General features: G+C 38.4%; 1 protein-coding gene across 5 annotated transcripts in view; it reads left to right on the forward strand.

The window, feature by feature from the left end:
• Window positions 1–21,817, forward strand: part of TTLL5 (tubulin tyrosine ligase like 5) — a gene marked incomplete at its 3' end in the record, with an annotated part of 215,860 nt that overhangs the window by 56,671 nt on the left and 137,372 nt on the right. For 4 of the 5 annotated variants that reach the window (XM_081147080.1, XM_081147081.1, XM_081147084.1 and 1 more), the window contains exons 14-20: window positions 585–646; window positions 1,953–2,047; window positions 4,207–4,248; window positions 11,301–11,414; window positions 11,695–11,786; window positions 14,361–14,423; window positions 18,711–18,749. In XM_081147080.1, the coding sequence (XP_081003206.1) occupies window positions 585–646; window positions 1,953–2,047; window positions 4,207–4,248; window positions 11,301–11,414; window positions 11,695–11,786; window positions 14,361–14,423; window positions 18,711–18,749 (507 nt within the window). The remainder of the gene's footprint in view (window positions 1–584; window positions 647–1,952; window positions 2,048–4,206; window positions 4,249–11,300; window positions 11,415–11,694; window positions 11,787–14,360; window positions 14,424–18,710; window positions 18,750–21,817) is intronic. The other variant, XM_081147083.1, reaches the window with a different exon arrangement.

Genomic DNA, 21,817 nt, shown 5'->3' on the forward strand with positions numbered 1-21,817 from the left:
AGCCTGTGTTGTTTCTGTTTCCATGTGGGTTCCTGCTGCATCATGTGGGCATGTTTTCGTATAACTTGTGTTTATTTTGCCCTCATTTGCAAGCCTATAAGCTTAAGAAGATTGATTTAGAATAGAAAAGCCCTAAAAAAAAGTACAAAGATAGCCAAAGTTTTTTCTCTTGCATATGAATATGATTTGACTATTGCATCAGTAAAAAAATAATTTCAATGATGGGCACCTCATAAAAGAGCATATTAGAAGTCTGAACCTCTAAAATCCACAGTGATAATGAAGCAGTATTCTTGACTTGTGCAAAATTTGAATTGCACAAGATCTTCTGGAGTAAAAAGGTTGCATGTCAGGGAATCAACACCTTGGTGCTGGGCCTGCCTTACAGAGGATGAGTTTAACACCGAGCTTTTATTTCTAGTATTTTTGCCAGAGTTCTTTTTCTTTTTCCATGGATTTGATGTGCTTTATGTGTTGCTGCTCATCAACATTTGGAAGCTTTGCTATATTGGGGCCCGTTAGGGGCAGTTATTAAGTTAATCTATAAAATTATTGATTGCTCTTTTCTTTCTCTTTCCCGTTAGTGATGCACCTCTGGACCTAAAGATTAAAGCCAGTATGATTTCAGATATGTTCACTGTTGTCGGTGAGTAGTGGTGTTTTCTGAAAACGCACATAAAAGTTACCCAGAGCATCCATTTTGTCAGGCTCCATAGGTGTTGCCAATTGGCAGTTCCTAAGCCATGCTGGATGTTTTGTACCAAAAAATTATATTTTCAGGGAAGTGTTTATGTGTTTCTGCTCCCCCTGGCTCCATCCTGTCCTGAGGTTGAACCACAACTAGGGCTGAGACCTAATTCCTGGGCACAGGAATTATGAGCTGAGGAAGAGAATTAAGCAAAGATCTGGAGAAAGTATGTTTTTCTCTGAGCTGGGACAGTGAAACCCACTGAAGAAGCTTTGTTACAGAGGAGACTGGCTGTATTTCTGCTAGACGGTCTCTGCTGGTGTCAACATGATCTTCTGTAGCAGTTATAACTGAAGTAGTTAGAAATTCCTTTTTGAGTAGATAAGCCAAAACTTTGAAATGGAGATGAACAGTCAGGTGGGTATGTTGTTTTTTTAAGTACTCTTAAAAGACATAATGAAATCTTTTTGAAATGAACTAGTACTTGGTGAACCAGCAAAAGCTGTAAAAATTAGGTACTCTTTTCTCCTTAGGTAGGAATCTGCTTCCTTTTAGGATATAAGTGAAATTAACCCAAGCCTGATCTCTTAAGCCATGGAAAAGCTACAAAACTCTATTTTTGTTGTTGATTTTTTTTAATTGAATTTATTGGGGTGATATTGGTTAATAAAATTACATAGGTTTCAGATGCACCATTCTATAATACATCATCTGTATATTGTATTATGTATTCATCTCCCCAAGTCAAGTCTCCTTCTGTCACCATTTATCCCCCTACAAAGCTCATTTTGAAAGCTGCCAGTAGAACACCTTCAGCAGTTCCAGAAGTGGAACCTGCAATAGGACAAGACTCCTCACTTGCTTTTGGATTCTCCCAGTAAAAACATTGTTTTCCAGACACCATCCAGGAAGCCACTTTAAAATAATTTGCTTGTATTAACAGCTGTGTGTTTTTCAATGGCGGTTTGCACCTTTGCACTGAAGTTCATCAAAACTACACCCCTTTTCCATCTGAGTCACATCTCAGCTCCCAGTGAGGAAGGTCGACTTAGCTGTGTATTTTTCTTTCTCGTTCTCCCCAGTTGTGGTGCGAAGTTCAAGCAGAATGTGTGTATGGGAGAGTCGTGTGTAATCCTCTTGAGGATGGATCTCTGTAATATTTATGACATTGAAGTAGAGTTAGTACATCATAAGAAAAGGTGCAGCTAAACCTGCTGATTTCTTAGAAAATGGAAGGTTTTAATGTTTCCCATTCTCCATTCAGGATTTGTGTGCCAAGATCCTTCCCAGCGGGCATCAACCCGACCAATTTATCCCACCTTTGAGTCTTCCAGGCGAAACCCTTTCCAGAAACCTCAGGTAAGTAAATTCAGCATCAGGAAGCCCTAAGGAGGCTTACTGGAAATTGGCAGCTGATGTAAATGAGTGAGTTGAAGCTCCATGGATATGAGCTTACTCAGAGCAGGAGAATTTGGGGATCATTCTAGACCAAAGGCAGTTATATTCATCTGTGGCTGCTAGCTTATGCTTTCAAGTAAACTTACTGTCTGCTTTTTGTGTGTGTTTTTCTTTTGGCTTATTTTTCCATTTTCTTTCCTTTTTTGTTTCTCCTTTTAAAAATTGCCCTCTTTTTTTCTCAAATTGATATGTTCATAAATAAGGCACAGAGAAGGAGCCTACAAATTCCTGGTCATTACTGTGTCACATTCTTTTTGATCTTCAGACTAGCTTCATAAAGATGCTCCATTGAAATAATATCCTACAAGTGATTCTCTTCAAAAGGATCCTCCATGGTGATGAGTGTTGATTGAAGTTCAATGAGATAAAATGCCTACAGAAACCTGTGTCTGAAACATCATTTGATCAAGCGTTGCTCCAGTCTTTGTGGTTTTGTTCCAGTTAAACCAATCAGCTAATCATTCTGTCTGTTTATTCCATCATCTAATCAGTCCCTGCCAGTCTAGACCTGGCTGGTTCCCAGTGGCTTTTTTTTGGTCTTTAACATTTCTTCTTATCTAAAAGGTCCACGTTCCTCCTCTCTTCCCATCTGGATTACCTTGCCTGCTCAGAAGTTTGGTGATTGTTTTGTATTAAATCCATCCCACTGTGTCATTACCTTTACTTTTCATTTCAGTATTATTTACTTGTTGCCTTTTGCATTGTTTTGCATTCCCTGACTTGTTGCTTTTAAATGGTCCAGTACACTCTGCTGGATCGTAAGCTCTCTGAAGGCAGAAACAGCTTCTCCCCCTTCTTCCCCTTTCCCCTCCTCCCACCTCCTCGGAGCCCTCCATGAATCCCTTTCCCCTCCCTTCTCCTGCCGCTCCACTCCCTCCTCTTCATTTTGCTTGCTGGTCTTATTTAGAGTAGTGCCATTTCTGTTTGCCATGCTCATACAGATAGGAAACTTTTCATTAGAACAGGGTTTGCAGACTCAAACACCTATGGGGCTATAGGCAGACAGTGGAAATGAGGAAATGGGGCCAGGGAGAATACAGCTAAGAGTGGTGTGACTGCAGGAAACTGGAGAGTACATGCCTCATATAAAAGGGGGCACCTGTTTTACTAATGTGCTCTAGCCGATCATGGCCATTTATGAGTGTGGGCCGGGTGTTGCCAGATTTTCCTACTGTCAAGAGGAATCCGAAATCTTATTTTAAAATATTGGCAACTAGTTCAATTTAAAAAAACTACTTTGCAGACCAAACAGAACATGCCTTTGCACAGGATTCAGTCTGTGGGCTGTCTGCCTGAGACCTCCTGCTCTAGAGAGTGTTGTGATGTGGAACGGGGTGTGCTATATTTTAAGGGGTATTATCTTGGATTAGAAGTAAAACCAGATAACAGGGCTATACTTGATCAGTACATCATCATAGATCAAAGGGTTTTCTTTAATTTTTAATAAGAGAAAGTAGAGGATTAACCTAGGTGTACTAGGAAAACTGAATTTAGGCAGTCACATTCCTTTGCAAATTGTTTTCTGCAGTATCTGTGGCAGGAGCCCCAGATGAAGGATTGTGAATGTTTCTGTATAGCTTTAACCGTGTTTCTGCCAAGTTCCACGCTATGGGTAGCTGTATGTCAGTCTTGGATGAATTGATCCCTTTTCTTAGCTTGTCCATCAGCTTCTATTGGTGACTCTTTGCAAATCATAGAGAATTTATTACCATTTGTTTTGTACCTGGTCTATAAGCAGCCCACAGCACATTTAATAAAGGCTAAAGGAACTATAGACTAGGGTTTTTTTGTACACCGTGTGAAATACATTTATCAGGAGATGGAGTTCAGGATCTTCAGTACGTGACGGTAGGATTTAGATGAAACTGGAATAGATATACAGTAGGAGAAAGTGCTGTGAAAAATAATAAATGTTCTCATTTTTCAAGCACAGAGTATAGGTCTCTGCTTTCGGTTTTTGCATGGAGGTCATCTTTTCGTTGTTTTATAGAGTAGGAGTTGAAAAATATAGGCATGTTAGGAGAAGATAAGGCTTTATTCCATTTTTCTGTCTTTTATAGCGTCCAGTATCTGCACAGTTTCAGTCATCAAACACTAAACAGGTAAGTTCTGGGTCATTTGGAGACTTCATTCAAATTTTTATTTCCATTTGCCAAATGGAAAGCCTTTTTAGCTTTACTCTTTCATAGTACATATTTTATGCACCTGCTCTTTGAACAGTTTAATAATGTAAAATAGAACATGTGAAAATGAATGCACAGAGGTCTTTTTAGATATAGAATCTAAGAGTAGAGGTTGCAGGAACTTATGAACCCTCTTTTCCTGATAGTGATTATGCTGATGGAGGCAGTTGAATTTAAATGAACAGTATTTAGGGACATATCTAGCGCTTTAACCAAACTATTCCAGAAAGGAAATATCATAGTTCACAAATTGCCTTTCTTTTGTTCAGACGTCTTATGAAACATACTGTTGTCAGTAGGTTAATACTGGAAACGTTTTCACATTGGGTATTGGGCTGTCTTAGAGTTTCTCAACAGATGACATTTGTTATATGTAGTGATTTATAGTTTTATGACTCTTAGAAACTCTGCCCTAATTAATGTCTCAGATGCTACCTTTAAAATACAAAAAGATTTTATCTCCATCTCTTAATGATCAGCAGTTGCCCTCTTACCGTTCTTGTTAGCAGTATTTGAGAATAACACTCACTTTTTTCCATGAGGATTTTTCAAAACATCTTTTTGAAGTGATAGGGTAGCAGTGAGGGTACTGCTCCTGCTGTCTGATGCTTTGATATGAGAGAGAGAGATGTTTCACTTGCAATTATTAGTTCTTTAGCAGAAAGCTGCAGTATATTTATTTTGACATTTGTGCTCTCTGATGCAGTTTCTGGTAAGCTCAGAAGCTCGAATTGTAACTTTCTTAGCTGCTGCTTTTGATAAAGTGATTTACATTGTTTATATGAATCCAAGAAATGAAAAAGAACAAAAGCCTTACTGGTTGTCTAGTATTTGGACTGGTTAATGTGGTTCTGTAATATGGGTTTTGGTGTTTAGGTGGTAGAATTCAAAATTGTAATTAGTGTTTTGTATTTAGCAAGTACCTTAGTGTGCTAGCTGCTCTCCATGGCAAACAAACAACCCTCCTCCCCCAAATCCAAGGCTGTTGACTTCAAAGAGCTTACATTCTAAGTATCTCTTAAATTAATCTACTTAAGGAGAACATTAAAAGTACTGTTTCATAGCCTTAATTTGCCTCCAAAGAAGTAGCTCTGATATATGATTCTAATCTTAATTTCCCTTTACCCACTTGAACTCTGTTACATCTACTCCGTTGCCGGAAGTGCCATAGGTTGCAAGTAGCCTGGGATGAGCAAGGCCTCTCTAGTGGTATCTCAGAGCACTGCTAATGTGACCCAACGCCTTCGCGGTTTTATTCGGCCAACTGTATACGTATTGAATTCTTTGATTCTTACTGTTCTTTGCAGTGTTCTGCTTTGTCACTGTCTTTCTATTAACGAGGCACTCTCAACTCCATGGTAGTTTAGTCAGAACTCAGTCAAAAAAGAAAAGAAATTCTCTGCTTTGTCCATTTATATTATGTCAAGTTTTCTTTCTCTGTTGCTGTCGGATTGTGAAGTCAGAGTTCTTTGCCTATTGGTTGTCTGACTTCTACATTTCTTCCTTCCCTTGAATTCTGTGGTTCAGATTTTCCACTCAGCAGAAATTACTTTTCAGTGTTCCAAGGCAGGCAGCATGGTTTTGTGGAAAGAACATGGACTTTAGAGTCAGATAGACCTGGGTTCAAATTTGCTCTCCCAGTAACTCAACTGTTACACCTTGGGCAAGTTCCCTTAAGTTTCTGAGGCTCACTTCCCACATCTGTCAAATGAGACTAATAATAATATATGGAGTTATGGTGAAAAAGAAATGATAAAATACAGATAAATACTTAGGATAGCTCCAGACACATAGTTTACTGCCAGAAGATTTAGTGTCCTTCACACTTTTGAACCCTGTTGATTTACCCATTCCATAGTATTTACCTGTAGTCATGTTTTTCACATTTGCTGTCGTGCACCAATGCAAATAAATTAATTTATCCATCCTCCCAGACATTAATGAAGAGTCTAAACAATGCTTAAGACCCATTTTGAAAATCACTTCCTAACTTGATTCACTGCTATTTGTTTTATCCTACAGTTATGTCTTTTAACTGTTTTCAGTTTTTGTTGGTGTATTTTTTAAAAAAACATGTTTTTATTGACTTCAGAGAGAGAAGAAGGGGACAGAAATAGAGAAACAGAGAGAAACATTGATGTGAGAGAAAACATTGGTTGGCTGCCTCCTGCACACCCCCTACTGGGGATTGAGCCCGAAACTCCAGCATGTGCCCTGACCAGGAATCGAACCTGCAACCTTTTGGTGCATGGGAGGAAGCTCATTTAACTGAGCCACACTGGCCAGGGCTGTTGGTATATTTTATTTATTATATCATGATATTAAGCCCTGATTGGAAACATAATTTTGAATAAAAATTTTATGAAAATTTTACAAATGCTTCTGTGAAATCCAAAGACATTAAATCTATTTTCTACATTCCCTGTTTTGTAATTTTGTCCTGAAAATCAAAATTTTAAAGCATCTTTTAACATAAAGCAGTGTCCATGCTTCTATATTTTATAACCCATTAAACTAAATGATTATGGATTTTTTTTCTTTTAATATTTGTTTGATTATTTTACTAAGGATTCAAGTAAAATTGGAAGGGAATTAAAAATTTTCCCAAATTTTTTTGCAAAGTTTTATTCTTTTTTTATTTTATTTAATTTATCTTTATTGTTGAAAGTATTACAGGTGTCCCATTTCCCCCCCCCCCCCCAATTGACTCCCTCCACCTTGCTCCCACCCCCTCCCCAGGCCTTTACCCCATCATTGACTGTGTCCATGGGTTATGCATATATGCCTGTAACTTCTTTGGTTAATCTCTTCCCACCCTCCACCCCCCTTCCCTCTTCCCTCTGAAATATAATCGTCTGTTACATGCGTCAGTGTCTCTGGATCTATTTAGTTCATCAGATTCTTTTGTTCATTAGCTTCTTCTTAAAGAAGACCCTTCAACATTTCCTGTAGTGCTGGTCTGGTGGTGAAGAACTCCTTTAGCTTTTCCTTGTCTGAGAAGCTCTTTATCTGACCTTCAGTTCTAAATGATAGCTTTGCTGGGTAGAGTAAGCTTGGTTGTAGTTCCATGTTTTTCATCACTTTGAATATTTCTTGCCACTCCCTTCTGGCCTGGAAAGTTTCTGTTAAGAAATCAGCTGACAGTCATATGAGTGCTCCCTTGTATGTAATTAATTGCTTTTCTCTTGCTGCTTTTAAGATTCTCTCTTTGTCTTTAACCTTTGGCATTTTAATTATGATGTGTCTTGCTGTGAGCCTCTTTGGGTTCCTCTTGTTTGGAACCCTCTGTGCTTCCTGGACTTGTAAGTCGATTTCTTTCCCCAGGTAGGGGAAGTTTTCTGTAATTATTTTTTCAAATAGGTTTTCAATTTCTTGCTGTCTTTCCTTTCCTTCTGCCACCCCAATAATACGAATGTTGGGCTTCTTGAAGTTGTCGCAGAGGCTCCTTATGCTATCTTTATATTTCTGGATTCTTTTTTTCTTTTTGCTCTTCTGGTTGGGTGATTTTTGTTTCCTCATGTTGCAAATTGCTGATTTGATTCTCAGCGTCCTCTACTCTACTGTTGATTCCCTGTAAATTATTCTTCATTTCAGTTCGTGTAGCCTTTATTTCAAATTGGTACTTTATTATGTCATCGATTTTCTCAATTATTTTCGTCATACTCTTACTAATATCCTTGAGCATCCTTATAATCATTATTCTGAACTTTGTTAGCTTGCTTGGATCTATTTCATTTAGTTCCTTTTCTAGAGATTTCTTTTGTTCTTTCTTTTGTGACATGTTTCTTTGCCTCTGCATTTTGGCTGCTTCCTGGTGTTTGTTTCTACATATTAGGTAGAACTGCTATGTCTCCTGGAATTTGTAGAGTGGCTTTGTGTAGTAGGTGTCCTGTAGGGTCCAGTGGCTCAGCTGTCTCCCCAGTCACTTGAGCTCCCCTGTGTGGGCTGTGTGCACTGCCTGTTGTAGTTGAGCCTTGGTTGCTCTTGGTGTCCCTGGGAGGAATTGACCCCCAGACCAATCAGCTCTGAGGACCAGCTGGAACTACGGCCAGAGAGCTGCTGTGCTGGAGACACCCCTATGGAGCAGGATTTACTTCAGTGGAGCTTTGGTATTCACCAAGTGCGCCCCTTGAGTGTGTCACTTGTGGATGTGGTAGGATCGTAATCCAGCATGATTGAGTCTGACCACCAGGTGCACTGTCTCTGAGGCCTCCCAGGAGGTGCAAAGTCAGCCTGTGCCAGTGCCTTGCCCAGGGCCACCCAGCATGAGCTACACAGCAAATTGTAGTTGGCTGCTACTTGTGCTGCGCTTGGAGGTGCCCAGGAGAGGCCAAGCTGTGAGCCAGTGAAGCTGCCGCTAGTGCCAGGCCTGGGGCCACTTATCAAGCTGTATGAGGCCCGCTGCTGCTTGTTTGAGAGATTTTAGGAAAGTCCTAAGCATGAGGCTTGAGAGGCCACTTGCACAGAAAAGCCACGGGAAATGGCCTGGATGAGCTGCAGGTGGGGAGGGGCGGGGCCTCTGGGAATCACGGGGCGGGGCCAAAGGTGTGGGTCAGGTGCTGCTATTCAAATACGGCATCTGCCTGCCGGCTGTGTGCGGGGAAGGCTCGCCAAAGGAGCCATGGTCTCTGCCAGCTCTTCTGCCTGGGAGAAAGCTGCCCCTCCACTTTCGCCCGGATTTCAGGCAGGTTAGTTCCTCCCCAAGTGTCCCAGGTTCTTTCAAGCTGCTGCCCGGCGCTGGGCTCAGAGGGAGCGTGTCCGAGTGAGTCCGTGTGCGGGCCCTTTAAGAGGAGCTGCTGGGGCACCCGCAGCCTCTGCGGCCCTCAGAGACAGTCCCCGCTGGCTTCACAGCCTGGAGTTGTGGGGACTTCTCTTCCCAGCCCTGGAGCCCTGGGCTGGGGCCCCTCACTCCTCTGGGAAACTCCCACCGCCGAGATTCCCTCCCGGGTTTAACCCGGGACACTGGGTGTGGGCCCGCGGCCACATCTCTGCATTTTAGCCTGGATCCGCCGGCGTCTCCGCCCCCCCCACCACTCTCGGTGCTCCTTCAGCTCCCTGCTTGTAGGGCTTCTGTTCAGCCAGATTTCAGGAGGCTCTGAGTGATGGTGGTTCTGTATTTTAGTTGTAATTTTGATGTGGTTGCGGGAGGCGGCGGATGCAGCTGTTACCTACGGCGCCATCTTGTTTCCTTGCAAAGTTTTATTCTAAACATGATTGATCTGTGTGTCAGCACATTTATTTATTTTTTTATTTTTTTATTTGTTCAACAAATATTTATTGACATCCTGCTCTGTGCTGAGTACTGTTCCGGATGCTGAAAATACCACAGGCAAAGCTAAACAGATAAAGTCCCTGCCTTCACATGTTGCTTATATCTGCTAATTTCATGGTTTTTCTTTATATAGATATCTCATCATGGAGTTACCTATCAGAAAATCTATTTTTATAACTCCCATCCTAGCTTTGAAGATTAGTATATAAATTGGTCTCCCTTGTGTCCCAAGGTAAAACCATTCGTGGTTATTTGTATACAGGGATGTATTAGTTAGCTTGGGCTGCTGTAACAAAATAACCATAGACTGTGTGGTTTAAACCACAGAAATGTGTTTCTCGCAGCTCTGGAGGCTGGGAAGTGCAAGATCAAGGGCCTGGCAAGGTAGGTTTTATTCTGAGGCCTCTTCTCTTGGCCTGTAGGTGGCCGCCATCTCACTGTGTGCTCACATGACCTCTTCCTTGCACCTGCTTGGGGGAGGGTGGGGAGAGAAAGCTCTTAAGGGCACTAATTCCATCAGACCAAGACCTCACCCTTCTGACCTCATCTAACCCTAATTGCCTCCCAAAAACCACACCTCTAAATACCATCACATGGGGGGAGGGTTAGGTTAGGGCTTCAACATATGAATTTGAGGGGACACAAACATTCAGTCCATAACAGTGAGTATTGCCCAAAAGGTCAAAAGACCAGAATGCCTTTTCATAGATAATCTACACAAAGAGAAAAGTAAATGCAGGAATAGCTTCTGACAATGGGGCCTTTTCTTTCTGGTCAAAGTTACTTCTAGGAATTTAGAAAGTCAACTTACACCCGCATTTCTTGAATTATTTCATATTTTTCCTACTTGGTAGGTTCGTCTTATTTTATCAGTCATTTCATCTGTTTCAATAATAGTCTATTCTCATGCTTTATACCATCTGACTTCCCATGTTACCTTTATATTTTCCTGTTCACATAACATCAAAGTCACTTAAAACTTTTGTTCTCAGATGGCCTTCCTGATCATCACTCAGAAGGGGAAATAGCGCAGATCATTTTGGGGGATCCGTGGTGAGCATGGCACATTTGTTTGTCTTCGTGGAGTGCCCAGGGCAGTTGTCCTTGATTCAGGCCTCTTCATGTCCAGCAGCCCGAGTATTTCTCAAGTTGTAGTCTTTTGGTCACGGTTCTTTTATGTGTCACTGATGACTCTCATCACAGTATATTCCCCCGCAAATTCTAAAACATCCCACAGCCCAACTTTTTATTTATTACAGATTGCTCCTTGGTTTTCTGTCTTATGTCTCAGTTCCCCTTCCCCAGTGCTGAAAAGAGTATAGTTACTGAAGTAAATACACACTTAATTTTATATTGAGTTTTTTTCAGATTTCCCCCATGTTCTTGAAAATATTAAATGTATTCTAAACTAAGATTCGGAGTACTCGCTTAGAAAGACATGGAGACATCTTTCTTTTTTCCTGCTTGTTTCTCTCAACCCAGAGTATTTTTCTACTCTTCTGTTTTCTCCTCTTGCCTTTGAGTTTACTGGCTTTCATCTGTTTCCCAGGGTTTCCAGCTAAGGGATTAATGGCAGACATTGGGCTTTGGATTTGAGCTTACACATATTCAGAAAGATAATGATGTTGAGGGACTGAAGAGAGGGACGTGAAGAAAGAGAATAAAAATGGGTTGTTAGTTTGTTTTTCCTTCTTTTTAGCGCGCCCGCCCACTCTCTGCCAGTGATGCAGAGATGAAAAACCTTGTGGGCTCAGCCCGGGAGAAGGTGCCCACCAAGTTAGGTGGTTCTGTGCTTGGTCTGTCAATGGAGGAGGTAAGATAACCGCGTCTCAGGCTTTTGTGGGTTAACACGGGGTCAGTGAAAATTAGTGAGTTATAATTATAATATTCATGACCAACTCCTGTCTTATATTGAAAAAGATAAGATTCAAGATGGGGGAGATTTCTTCTCAGAAAACAGTATCTTAACTATAATTAATTTCTCCCTCATGCTTCTTTCATATTCATGGGTCATAACTCTGTTGTGTCCTATAACCACATGGATTCCAATTTTCAAAATAGGTACTCATTGTATTTTCTCTTCCTCCATGTAGATCAAAGTTTTACGGAGAGTGAAGGAAGAAAATGATCGGAGAGGTGGATTTATTCGCATATTCCCTACATCAGAAACATGGGAAATATATGGGTGAGGTGACTACTACCTTTTTTTTTTTAAGTCTATACCTTAGATCCACACAGTTGGATTATTGTGACACAGTATAATCATGGCTCCCCCCATGGCACCTTTCTTATTTTGTTTATTTATTTCTAAGTATGAATATTACCCAATCCAAGAACTAGAGCATTAACAATAATTTAATCTACCTGTGCATTACTCCTCTTTAATCCCTTGCCTCTTTCCTAACTAGCCCACTAACTCAGGGTTGGACACTCCTAAATTTTGTGTTTATCATTACCTTGATACAAAAAAAACTGTTTTATCATTTATAGGTCTGCCTAAACAATATGTTGTTTAATTTTAGTCATCAAGATCTGGTTTACATGCAATAAAATGCATCCATTTTAAGTGTACAGTTCAGTGATGAGTTTTAACAAATGTAAACACCAATTTACTGCCATCACCACAATCAAGTTATAGAACATTTCCATCGCCTCCAGAAGTTCCCTCATATCCCTTAATAGTCAATCCCCCATTACCTCAAGTCTCAGACATCTACTATTTTTCTTTATGTTATGACACTCTAGTTTTTCTAGAATTTCATATAAATGGAATCATACAGTATGTACTCTTTGGTGTCAGGATTCTTTTTGGTGCAATGTTTTTGAGATATATCTATGTTGTTTTTTAAAGTAAGAGTTCACTCCTTATTATAGTTAGGTACTGTTTTAGTATATGAATATACCACAGTTTGTTTATCCATTCAGCTGTTGTACAGCATTTGGGTTGTGTCCAGTTTGGGGCTCTTATGGAGAAAGCTGCTGTGAACATTCATGTACAAGTACCTGTATGGATATATGTTTTTATTTCTCTTGGATAAATACATAGGAATGGATAGCCTGCCCGCATGGCTAAGCAGTTGAGCACTGGCCTATGATTGTGGTTCGATTCCCAGTCAGGGCACATGGCTGGGTTGCAGGCTCGATCCCCAGTAGGGGGCTTGCAGGAGGTAGCTGATCAATGACTCTCTCATCATTGATGTTTCTCTCTCTCCCTGTCCCTTCCTCTCTCTGAAATCAATAAAGACATATTTTTTAAAATAAGTAAATTCATACATAGGAATGGAATAGGTGGGTCATTTGATAAGGAATAAAGGATAGTAGTACTATTTTACATTTTGCCAATATAAAATATCTAAGAGTTCCAGTTGCTCCCTATCCTTGTCAACACTTGTTATTGTCAGGCTTTTAGTTTTAGGCATTCTGGTATTAGCATATCTCTATGGTTTTAATTTTCTCATCTATGAATTATGATATTGAGCATTCATGTGCTATTGACTATTTGTGTACCTTATTTTTCCATATTAAATTTAGGATTTTTATCTTTTTATTACTGTGTTTTAAAGGACTTTTGATACAAGTCCTTTCTCAGATATTTACATTGTTAATATTTTCTTCAAATATGTGGCTACTTTTTCACTTTTGTAGCAGTGGCTTTTAAAGAACAGAAGTTTTAAATTTCAGTGAAGTCCAGTTATCCAAATTTTTATTAATACACATTTACTGAGTATTAACTAAGTGTCTAGCACTTTGCTTGGTGGTCTGGAGTATAAAATATTATATGGCATCCCTGCTCTTTGAGAGTTAACAGTATGATGATGGAGAAATTATGTATACATATAATAAAAATAGCTCAGATTTATATAGCTCTATGTAATTATACTTAAACATAATTGTTATTCTCATTTTAATAAGGAAAGTGAGGCCCTGGAAAGTAGTGTAACTTGTTCATGATCTCACAGCAGGACTTGATTCAGGGATCTTTAACTCCAGATCCTACTTTTTTCCTGCTTTATCAAGCTGCTTTCCAAGAAGAAAAATTTTACTCTATGAGACAGTATATGATAAGTCCCTCAGATAGACGCTAAAGGTCAGGGTAGTTCAGACAAAGGCACCTCGATAGACTTGGAGCAGTCATATCAGGAAGACTTCGTGCAGTAGGGCAGAGGCAGAAAGATCAGTGGGAGGTGTGGTGTGAGAGGATTGTAAGGAGACTTGCCTGGCTGTACTGCAGGGTCCATGTTGGGGAACCGTATGGACAAAGTGTGAGTTAATCCGTGGTACAGATTATCCAACTTTGAAAGCTTGGAAGAAAGTGTGTATGCCTCTAGCAATAGGCATCAAGGAGCCATTGAAAGCTCTTGTGGAATATCTTGATTGAAACAATCTTGTGTCCACAATTTCATGGTTTTGCATCCCCCATTCCCAGTTTCATTTAACCATTTCCTCCACCTAGATAGGATTTTTTGGTGGTGGTTTCATTTTCATTTTTTCAGTTTTATTTTCTGAATTTACTATATCATCTTTTAATAATCCAAGAAATCCTGCTTTTAGTTCTTATCTTCTAAATGAAGTCCTCTATTTTTTTCACTTTACTATATTTGCTGCTACTCTAGTATTTTATAATTTTAATTTGAGCAACTGCCTCCTCTTTTGCCACCTTAGAAACAGTATATTAGCAACCTGTCACTTCTGTGGTTTTATTTCTGTATTTTCTGTCAACAAGTTTAAGAAATAACCAGTTTCTTTCTTTGTCTTTCAGGTCCTACCTCGAACACAAGACCTCCATGAACTATATGCTAGCAACGCGTCTCTTTCCGGACAGGTGGGCATTTGCTATTCTTAAAAATTTGGTAGGACTAGGTCACAAAATTAGGAAATAGTACATGCAAATGAAGGAAAAAAGCTCTATAAAAGTCTTCATGTAAAATCTTTGATAAAAAGGGCCTTGCAGAAAACACAGCATAATAACTCATTTTTCTAGGATTCATTCACTCTCAGCACTTTGTAACATTTCTAGAGGCTAAGAAAGTTAAACTAGTTCAGCTGCCTTTATGTAGAGTGGGGAATATGTGTTTCACTACTAACAAATATACCTTTTTATTAATAGATTTATTGAGTATTAACCAGGTGTCTAACACTTTGCTTGGTGCTTTGGAATATAAATTTTAAAGATCTTTTAATTTTAAAAGTTAAACCATAAAGATCTTTAAATAATCTTAACAGATGCCCTAAACTTTATTCTTTTTAAAGGAAGGCCCTTATTCAGTGCCTTTTTACTTTAGACACAATTTTAGCAGACATGGTAATCTGTTTTTCCAGACTAGAAGAGATTAGAATGATCAGATTAGAAAAGGTGGAGGGGAGGTAATTCACAAAATAAATATGCTGAGAATTGTGAGAAATGACAACTGATAACCTCAATAGGGGAAATAGGGGAAAATGATGGAAAACAGACATTGGAATTCAAATAGCACAGCAATCAGAGACCGCTTAGTCCCACATACTTTGCTGCCCCTGAGACATAGCTGCATTACAGTACAGTTCAGTAATTGACTATCAAAATAAAGTACCTCTGTTATTTAGAGGAACCTATGTTAGATTCATGGTATATGTCCTTTTTATCAGGATTCTTAAAATAGATACCCAGATTTTAGCCATTTCTTGCAATTTCATGATCTATTATCAGGAAATATATGGGATTTGCAATTTCGCTCTGTAAATTTGTGGTTATTACCTTTGATGAACTAATTACACTGTGCAACTTCTAATGAAAGAGATCTTCAGATTTACTTAGAAGACACAGAAGCTGTTTTTTTACGAGGCTCCCCTGTCTTTAGAGTTCATATGTGTTACTTTTCATTACTTTGGTTTTGTAGTAGCTGAGCACTTTCAGTCTGAAGATTTAAGTCTTTCAACTGTAGGAAATATACCCCTCATCCAGCCTTTCCTCTCCTCGTGGAACTTCTGTTAGATGAGCTTTGGATCTTTTGCTATGTCCTCCATAGTTCTTTACTTTTTTCTCATACTTTTCATCTCATTATCTCTTAGCTTTAAATTCTGGGAGAATTTGAACTTTGTCTCCTAAAACTCTAAATAAATCTAAACTCTAAAAACTTCAGCCTTATCTTGCTATTTGAGACCAGCACAGAAGAGGGTTGTTTAATTTATTTTTTTATTTTGGCAAGTACGACTTTAATATTGAAGAACTATTTTTGCTTTCTGATTAGTTTTCATAGTTTTTGGATGTAATATCTTTTCATATCTGTTTGACTTTGTTTTTTTAAAAAATAGTTTATTGATTTTTAGAGAGAGAGGAAGGGAGACAGAGAGAGAGAAAGAAACATCAATAGGAGAGAGCAACATCGATTGGCTGCCTCCTGCACGCCTCCCACTGGGGATCAAGCCCCCAACCTGGGTATGTGCCCTTGACTGGAATCAATCCAGCATCTTCCAGGTGGGTAGGAGGATGCCTAACCAACTGAGCCATACAGGCGAGGGCTCTTTAACTTTCTTAATTAGTTTAATATTTCTGTTTTTTGTATTATATTTAATTCTTCTGGATTAGTTCTGTTTATATCATTCTGTCTAGTTTATACTGTGATATTTTCTCACATATTTGATGATCTGATTTGCAGTCATATTTATAAGTAATGGACTGTTGTAGGATAGGCAGGTTGCACGAGTTTCCTCACAGGTCTTATTGGTCTGTTTCTGAACTGACGTGGACTCTGTGCTTGCATCTTGGTTGTTCCACATTTGGACTTCATATGAGGGAAAGGCAGGGTGGAGCACCACAATAGCCAAAATTAGGAAACAGTCTCCTCGGGTAGCATACTATAAAAAAATTTGAGATGAATAATATGTGTGCTTTTTATTAACACATTCAGTAACAACACCTAGCAGTGGGTTTCATAACCACTGTAATTTAAAAAGTATAATAAATGTTGGCAATATTTTGAGACACCTGTCAACATTTCTAAAGTAATGTGAAAAAACATGGTATTTCTTTTGGTAATGAAGTCACACTAATACTACTGAGGATGTTTTCCTACCTGTATGTGAAGGAAATGCTAAATTTCAGTTAGGAAGATTAATATTTTTTCTATCTACTCCCTGAATTTTTTCTTCGGGCCCCAGTTAACACTTCTGCATTCTAAAACTTGGATTAAAAAATACCCAAATTTTCTTGTTTAGCAGAGAAAGGCCCTCATGATCTACTCTGGACTACCTTTTCAGCCTGGTCTCCATTTCTCCACACAACCCGGGGCCAGCCAGACCCCATCTACTTGCTCTTTCATGCCCCCTTATCCTTACGGACTCGCCGTACCTTAGAATGACCTTTAGTGCGTCCCCAAATCCTTTTCTCGCTCTGTCCTTCATCCTCCTACCTGAACTAGGAGGAGGTTCTCCCAGCCCTTTTAACCCCTCAGTCTGATTTAGATTCTCATATATTATAATTGCCTGTTTACTAACTAGTCTGTCTACTTTATAAGTTGACTTTTAAGAGTAAGTACTTTGTTATGTTCATCTTTATCAGTATCAAGAATCTACCACATGGTAGGCTCACACACAGAAACTCTTTGGAAATATTGAAAAATTGTAATTGTATTTATTGCAAGCCCTAACATCTTTCAATAGTCTGTTCTCTTCAATCTGAATTGATGTTTTCCCTCTTGCAGATTCCATTGTATTATTGTCAGAACTACTTTCAAACTAATTCTCTAATCATTTCCTTTAGATTAATTTTGTCTGTCTTTCCTGCCCTCCTCCACTCCTCCCTCACCTAACCACCCTGCCCTGGCCAACAGTGTCGTACATACTTTCTTACAGTATGGCAGTATTTTTAACCCTGTCATATTAGTAACACCTGGGGGTCTTGTAAACCATGTTTATCCCCAGTCTCACCCCCAGACTGAAGTATTAGTACTTACTAAAAAGCTGCCTAGGTGATGGTAATGTGAAACCATAATTGCAAATTAGTGGAAAAAACCATTATCTGATGGAAAAGTTAAACTCATCTTGAGACTTTCTGATGACAGTGTGACGATATGAGGGCATTAGCATAAATAGAAGACATAGGAAGGGAAAGACAAAACATCTTGGTGAAGACATACTTTTCACTTGATTTTCTATAGATAGAAAATCTTGATATTGATTGCATTTGCATCTTTTAAAAAAGTACCAAAGGTTACATGTTGTGTGATTCCATTTATATAATATTTTGAAATGATAAAATTTTAGAATGGAGAACAGATTGAAGGGAGCCTGGGGTTAGGTAAGAGGTGAGTCGTCATGAAAGGGCAACATGGGATCCTTATGGTGATGGACTTGTTCAGTATCTTGTCCAGTGTTGGGTCCATGAACTTGCATAGTGATAAAATTGTACTGAACTAAATATACACCTTTACAAATGAGTTTAAGTAAAACTGGGGAAATTTTTAAAAGAGTCTTAGGTGAGAGGAAATTGAATGAGGAGAAAATGTTTTAAAAGAAAAACAAAAGCCAATTTAAACATGAATGGAATTTACTTCCTTTGGTTAGAGCCCAGCAAGTCCTGGAGAGCAAGCATCACATGTAGAAGATCTATTTCTCCTGAGCAGCTTTTTGAACCTCATCAGAATTGCCATTGTTTTCTTTTCCTAATACAGTTCAGTGAAAGTATAGAGAGACCTAAGCCCTGGGTTCAAATTTAAACTTGTTAAGCTCTGACCGTGGGCATGTCACAAAATGGTCTTTTTGTAAATGGGGCTGATGACTTCTTCACGTGACTGTTGTGAAGAATACTGTGGCCTGGTTTATGACTACAGATACACATGCAAGGAATTGTTAGGCTTTTTTCTAGAACTCCTTTCTTCTAGCTCTGTTTTTCACTGATCCTCCTTCAAACATGGATTCTATTCTGACCATGTTCTCAATACATCTCTCTGCTTCTCCCTCAGGATGCCTTCCCTGGCATAATTCCATATTGAATCTCTACACTACAAATTTCGGGGGTGTGTGTGTGTGTGTGTGTGTGTGTGTGCCAGAGAGAGAGAGGGAGAGAAAGAGAGAACTCAGGAGAGAATGTCCGCATAGGACTCTAACCCACTTGTCCTTTCTACTTCTCTAGGGGAAACCCAAGAAGAAGCTTATTGACAGGAAGAACACGGTAACTGATTTTTAAAAGTTGAGCAATTTTTTCCATGTGCGTAGTATGTGATCATGCACAGACTAAGCATGATATACTTCATATACCCATTTTCAGTTTGGCTGAGCTTGAGTAGTAACATAAAAATGTTTTCTATTGAAATACTATTCTGTGGCAACTTTTTACAAATGAAGTTTGGGATTTATGTACTTATTTGTAACTACAGGTATATCATTTCAACTCATAATAATAGTATTCTTATTTGGATATGCAAGAGAGACCGAAGTATTAATGAGATTTCAAGACTGTTCGTGTTAGATTCAAGTAAAAGGTTATGTTTTAGCCTTGACATTCCTGGGACATACAGCTCTGCACCTTATGGGACTGAGTAGAACTGCTTCCAGTTTGCCACGGAACTAAAAGTATGCAAAATACCTGTGGCTGTTCATTTTGGCAGAGGAGAGAAAAGTCTTAGAGGAAGGGCTGGGATGGCCTTATTCAACTGAAGATTCCAATCACAACGAACTCTTCAGCCTAAACTCACACTCTCTAATTTGAGACATTACATACATCCCCTTTGTTTTATATCTCTTTAAAAAGCAAAATGAGAACAAGAAGCAGCATTCTAGATCTAGCTTTTTGTTCTACCTGTAAGGATGAAGATAAACTCATTTCTCATTCAAATCTAATTTTTCTTTAAGAAAGGAAAACTAATGATTGTCATTTAATTAAAGGAAAATAGAGAAATCAAGTTTGTAGCTTGTTTCCAAATGAAAGTCATACTTAGTTTATAAGTTTCCTCCAGTTTTTAGTCAAGGAATATGCTTCCTGGAGTATATGCTATCAATTTGGAAATTAGTAAAAACAAAATAAAAAGTAAAAAAAATAAAACCTTAAACAATAAGAATATTTAAAGATCAATGAGTTCTGTCCTTTGTTCCTTTTTTGCCATTCATTTTAAATGGCCATCAGTAAGGGTTTTTTTGTGGTATAGAGGCATAAGCAAATGAAAAGTGGCATGACAGACCATATGCTATAGCATGAAACAAATCTTAATCTATTTAAAAGGATTAAAATCATATGGGGTATATCCCTTGACCACAGTGGAATTAGAAACAAGTAACAATAGAAAATCTCCAAATATTTAGGAATTAACACATTTCTAAATAATGCTTGGTTGAAAGAAGAAATCATGAAGGAAATTAGAACAATTTTGAACCAGAAGGTAATAAAAATATAACATGAAACTGTGTGGGATGCTGCTAAGGGAGTGCTTCAAGGGAAATTTATATCTTCAAGTGCTTGTATTAGAAAACAGTCCTAAGTCGCTGATCTAATACCCGTTTTATGAAACTGGAAAGAGAAGTGTAACTTAAAGTGAGTAGAATAAAGGAAGTAATAAAGGGCAAATAGCAAATAAATGGGAAACAAACAAAGAAAATCAATAAAATCTGAAATTGTTCATTGATAAGATAGCAGAATTGATAAACTCTTATGTAGACGGATCTAGAAAAAAACAGAACACTAATTACCAATATGAGATAGAAAAGAGGGATATCACTATAGATTTTACAGACATAAGGAAGATTTTAAGGGAATATTATTAACCTTATTCCACTACCTTGACAACTTAGATGAAATGTCTGAATTCCTGGTGGAGAGGAAACACTTAGCAAAACTGACATAAGCCAAAATAAAATATTTGAATAACCCTATTCCTCTTCAGAATATTGAATTTGTAATCAAAAACCTTTCTACAAAGAAAACTCCAAGTCTAGTAGTTTCACTGGTAAACTCTATCAAGCATTTGAGGAAGAAAACCAGTCTTACACAAACTCTTTCAAAAATCTAGGAAGGGCCCGGCCGGGCATGGCTCAGCGGTTGAGTGTCGACCTAGGATCCAGGAGATCAGGGTTCGATTCCCGGTCAGGGCACATGCCCGGGTTGCGGGCTGCAGCCGATCAATGACCCTCTCATCATTGATGTTTCTATCTCTCTCTCTCCCTCTCCTTTCCTCTCTCTGAAATCAATAAAGATATATTTTAAAAAAAAATCTAGGAAGGGACACTTCCCGATTTATTTTATGATGCCAGCATAACTATCACACCAAAATCTGACAAAGACATTTTTAAAAAAAGAAAATCACAGGCTAATGTCTTCGTGAACATAGATACAGAATTTCTTAAAAGAATATTAGCAAATAGAATCCACCAGTATATAAAAAGGATAATACATATGACTAAAGTGAGATTTTTCCCCAGTAATGCAAGGTTGGTTTGACATTTGAAAATTAGTCAAGCCCTGGCCAGGATAGCTCTGGGTTGGAGCATTGTCCCTATGCGCCAGGATTGGTGGTTTGGTCCCCCGTCAGGGCACATACAAGCATCAACCAATGGGTGCATAAGTTAGTGGACAGCAAATCAGTGTTTCTCTCTCCCTTCTATCTCTAAAATCAATAAAATAAAAATTTTAAAAAATTAGTCAATATAATTCATCATATTAAATCAAGGGAAAACACCAGATCATTTTATTAGCAGCAAAAAAAGGAGAAAAAAACATCTGATGAAAACTAACGTTTGTGGGAAAAACTCTTAGTAGATCAGGAACAGAAGCGTACTTTATCAATCTGATTTAAAAAAAAAAAAAAAAAAGACTTTCCCCCTATAATTAGCAATAAGGTAAGATATCTGCTCTCACCACATGTATTTCCTTTACTAGAGGTCCTAAGCAGTGCAGTAAAGAAAGAAAAAAAAAAAGTAAAAGGCATATATATTGGAAAGGAGAAAGTTAAGTATCTATATTCTTGGATGACATCAGGTTAGTAGAAAATCCCAAGATATCTACAGAATATAAGAACACACAAGTATACTTAACAAGATCTTGGGATACAAGATCAGTATACTAAACATTTTTAATATACTAGCCATAAATGATTGGAAAGTGAAATTTAAAATTCTATTTATAATAGCATTTGAAAATGTAAAATCCTTAGGACAAATTTAACAAACTATGTTCAATACCTACACAGTAAAAGCTACTAAATAATACTAAAGACATTTAAAAAGATTTAAATAAGTGGAGAGATATGT

The sequence above is a fragment of the Miniopterus schreibersii genome, assembly GCF_964146895.1.
Source record: "Miniopterus schreibersii genome assembly, chromosome: 1".
In the NCBI taxonomy this organism is placed as follows: domain Eukaryota; kingdom Metazoa; phylum Chordata; class Mammalia; order Chiroptera; family Miniopteridae; genus Miniopterus; species Miniopterus schreibersii.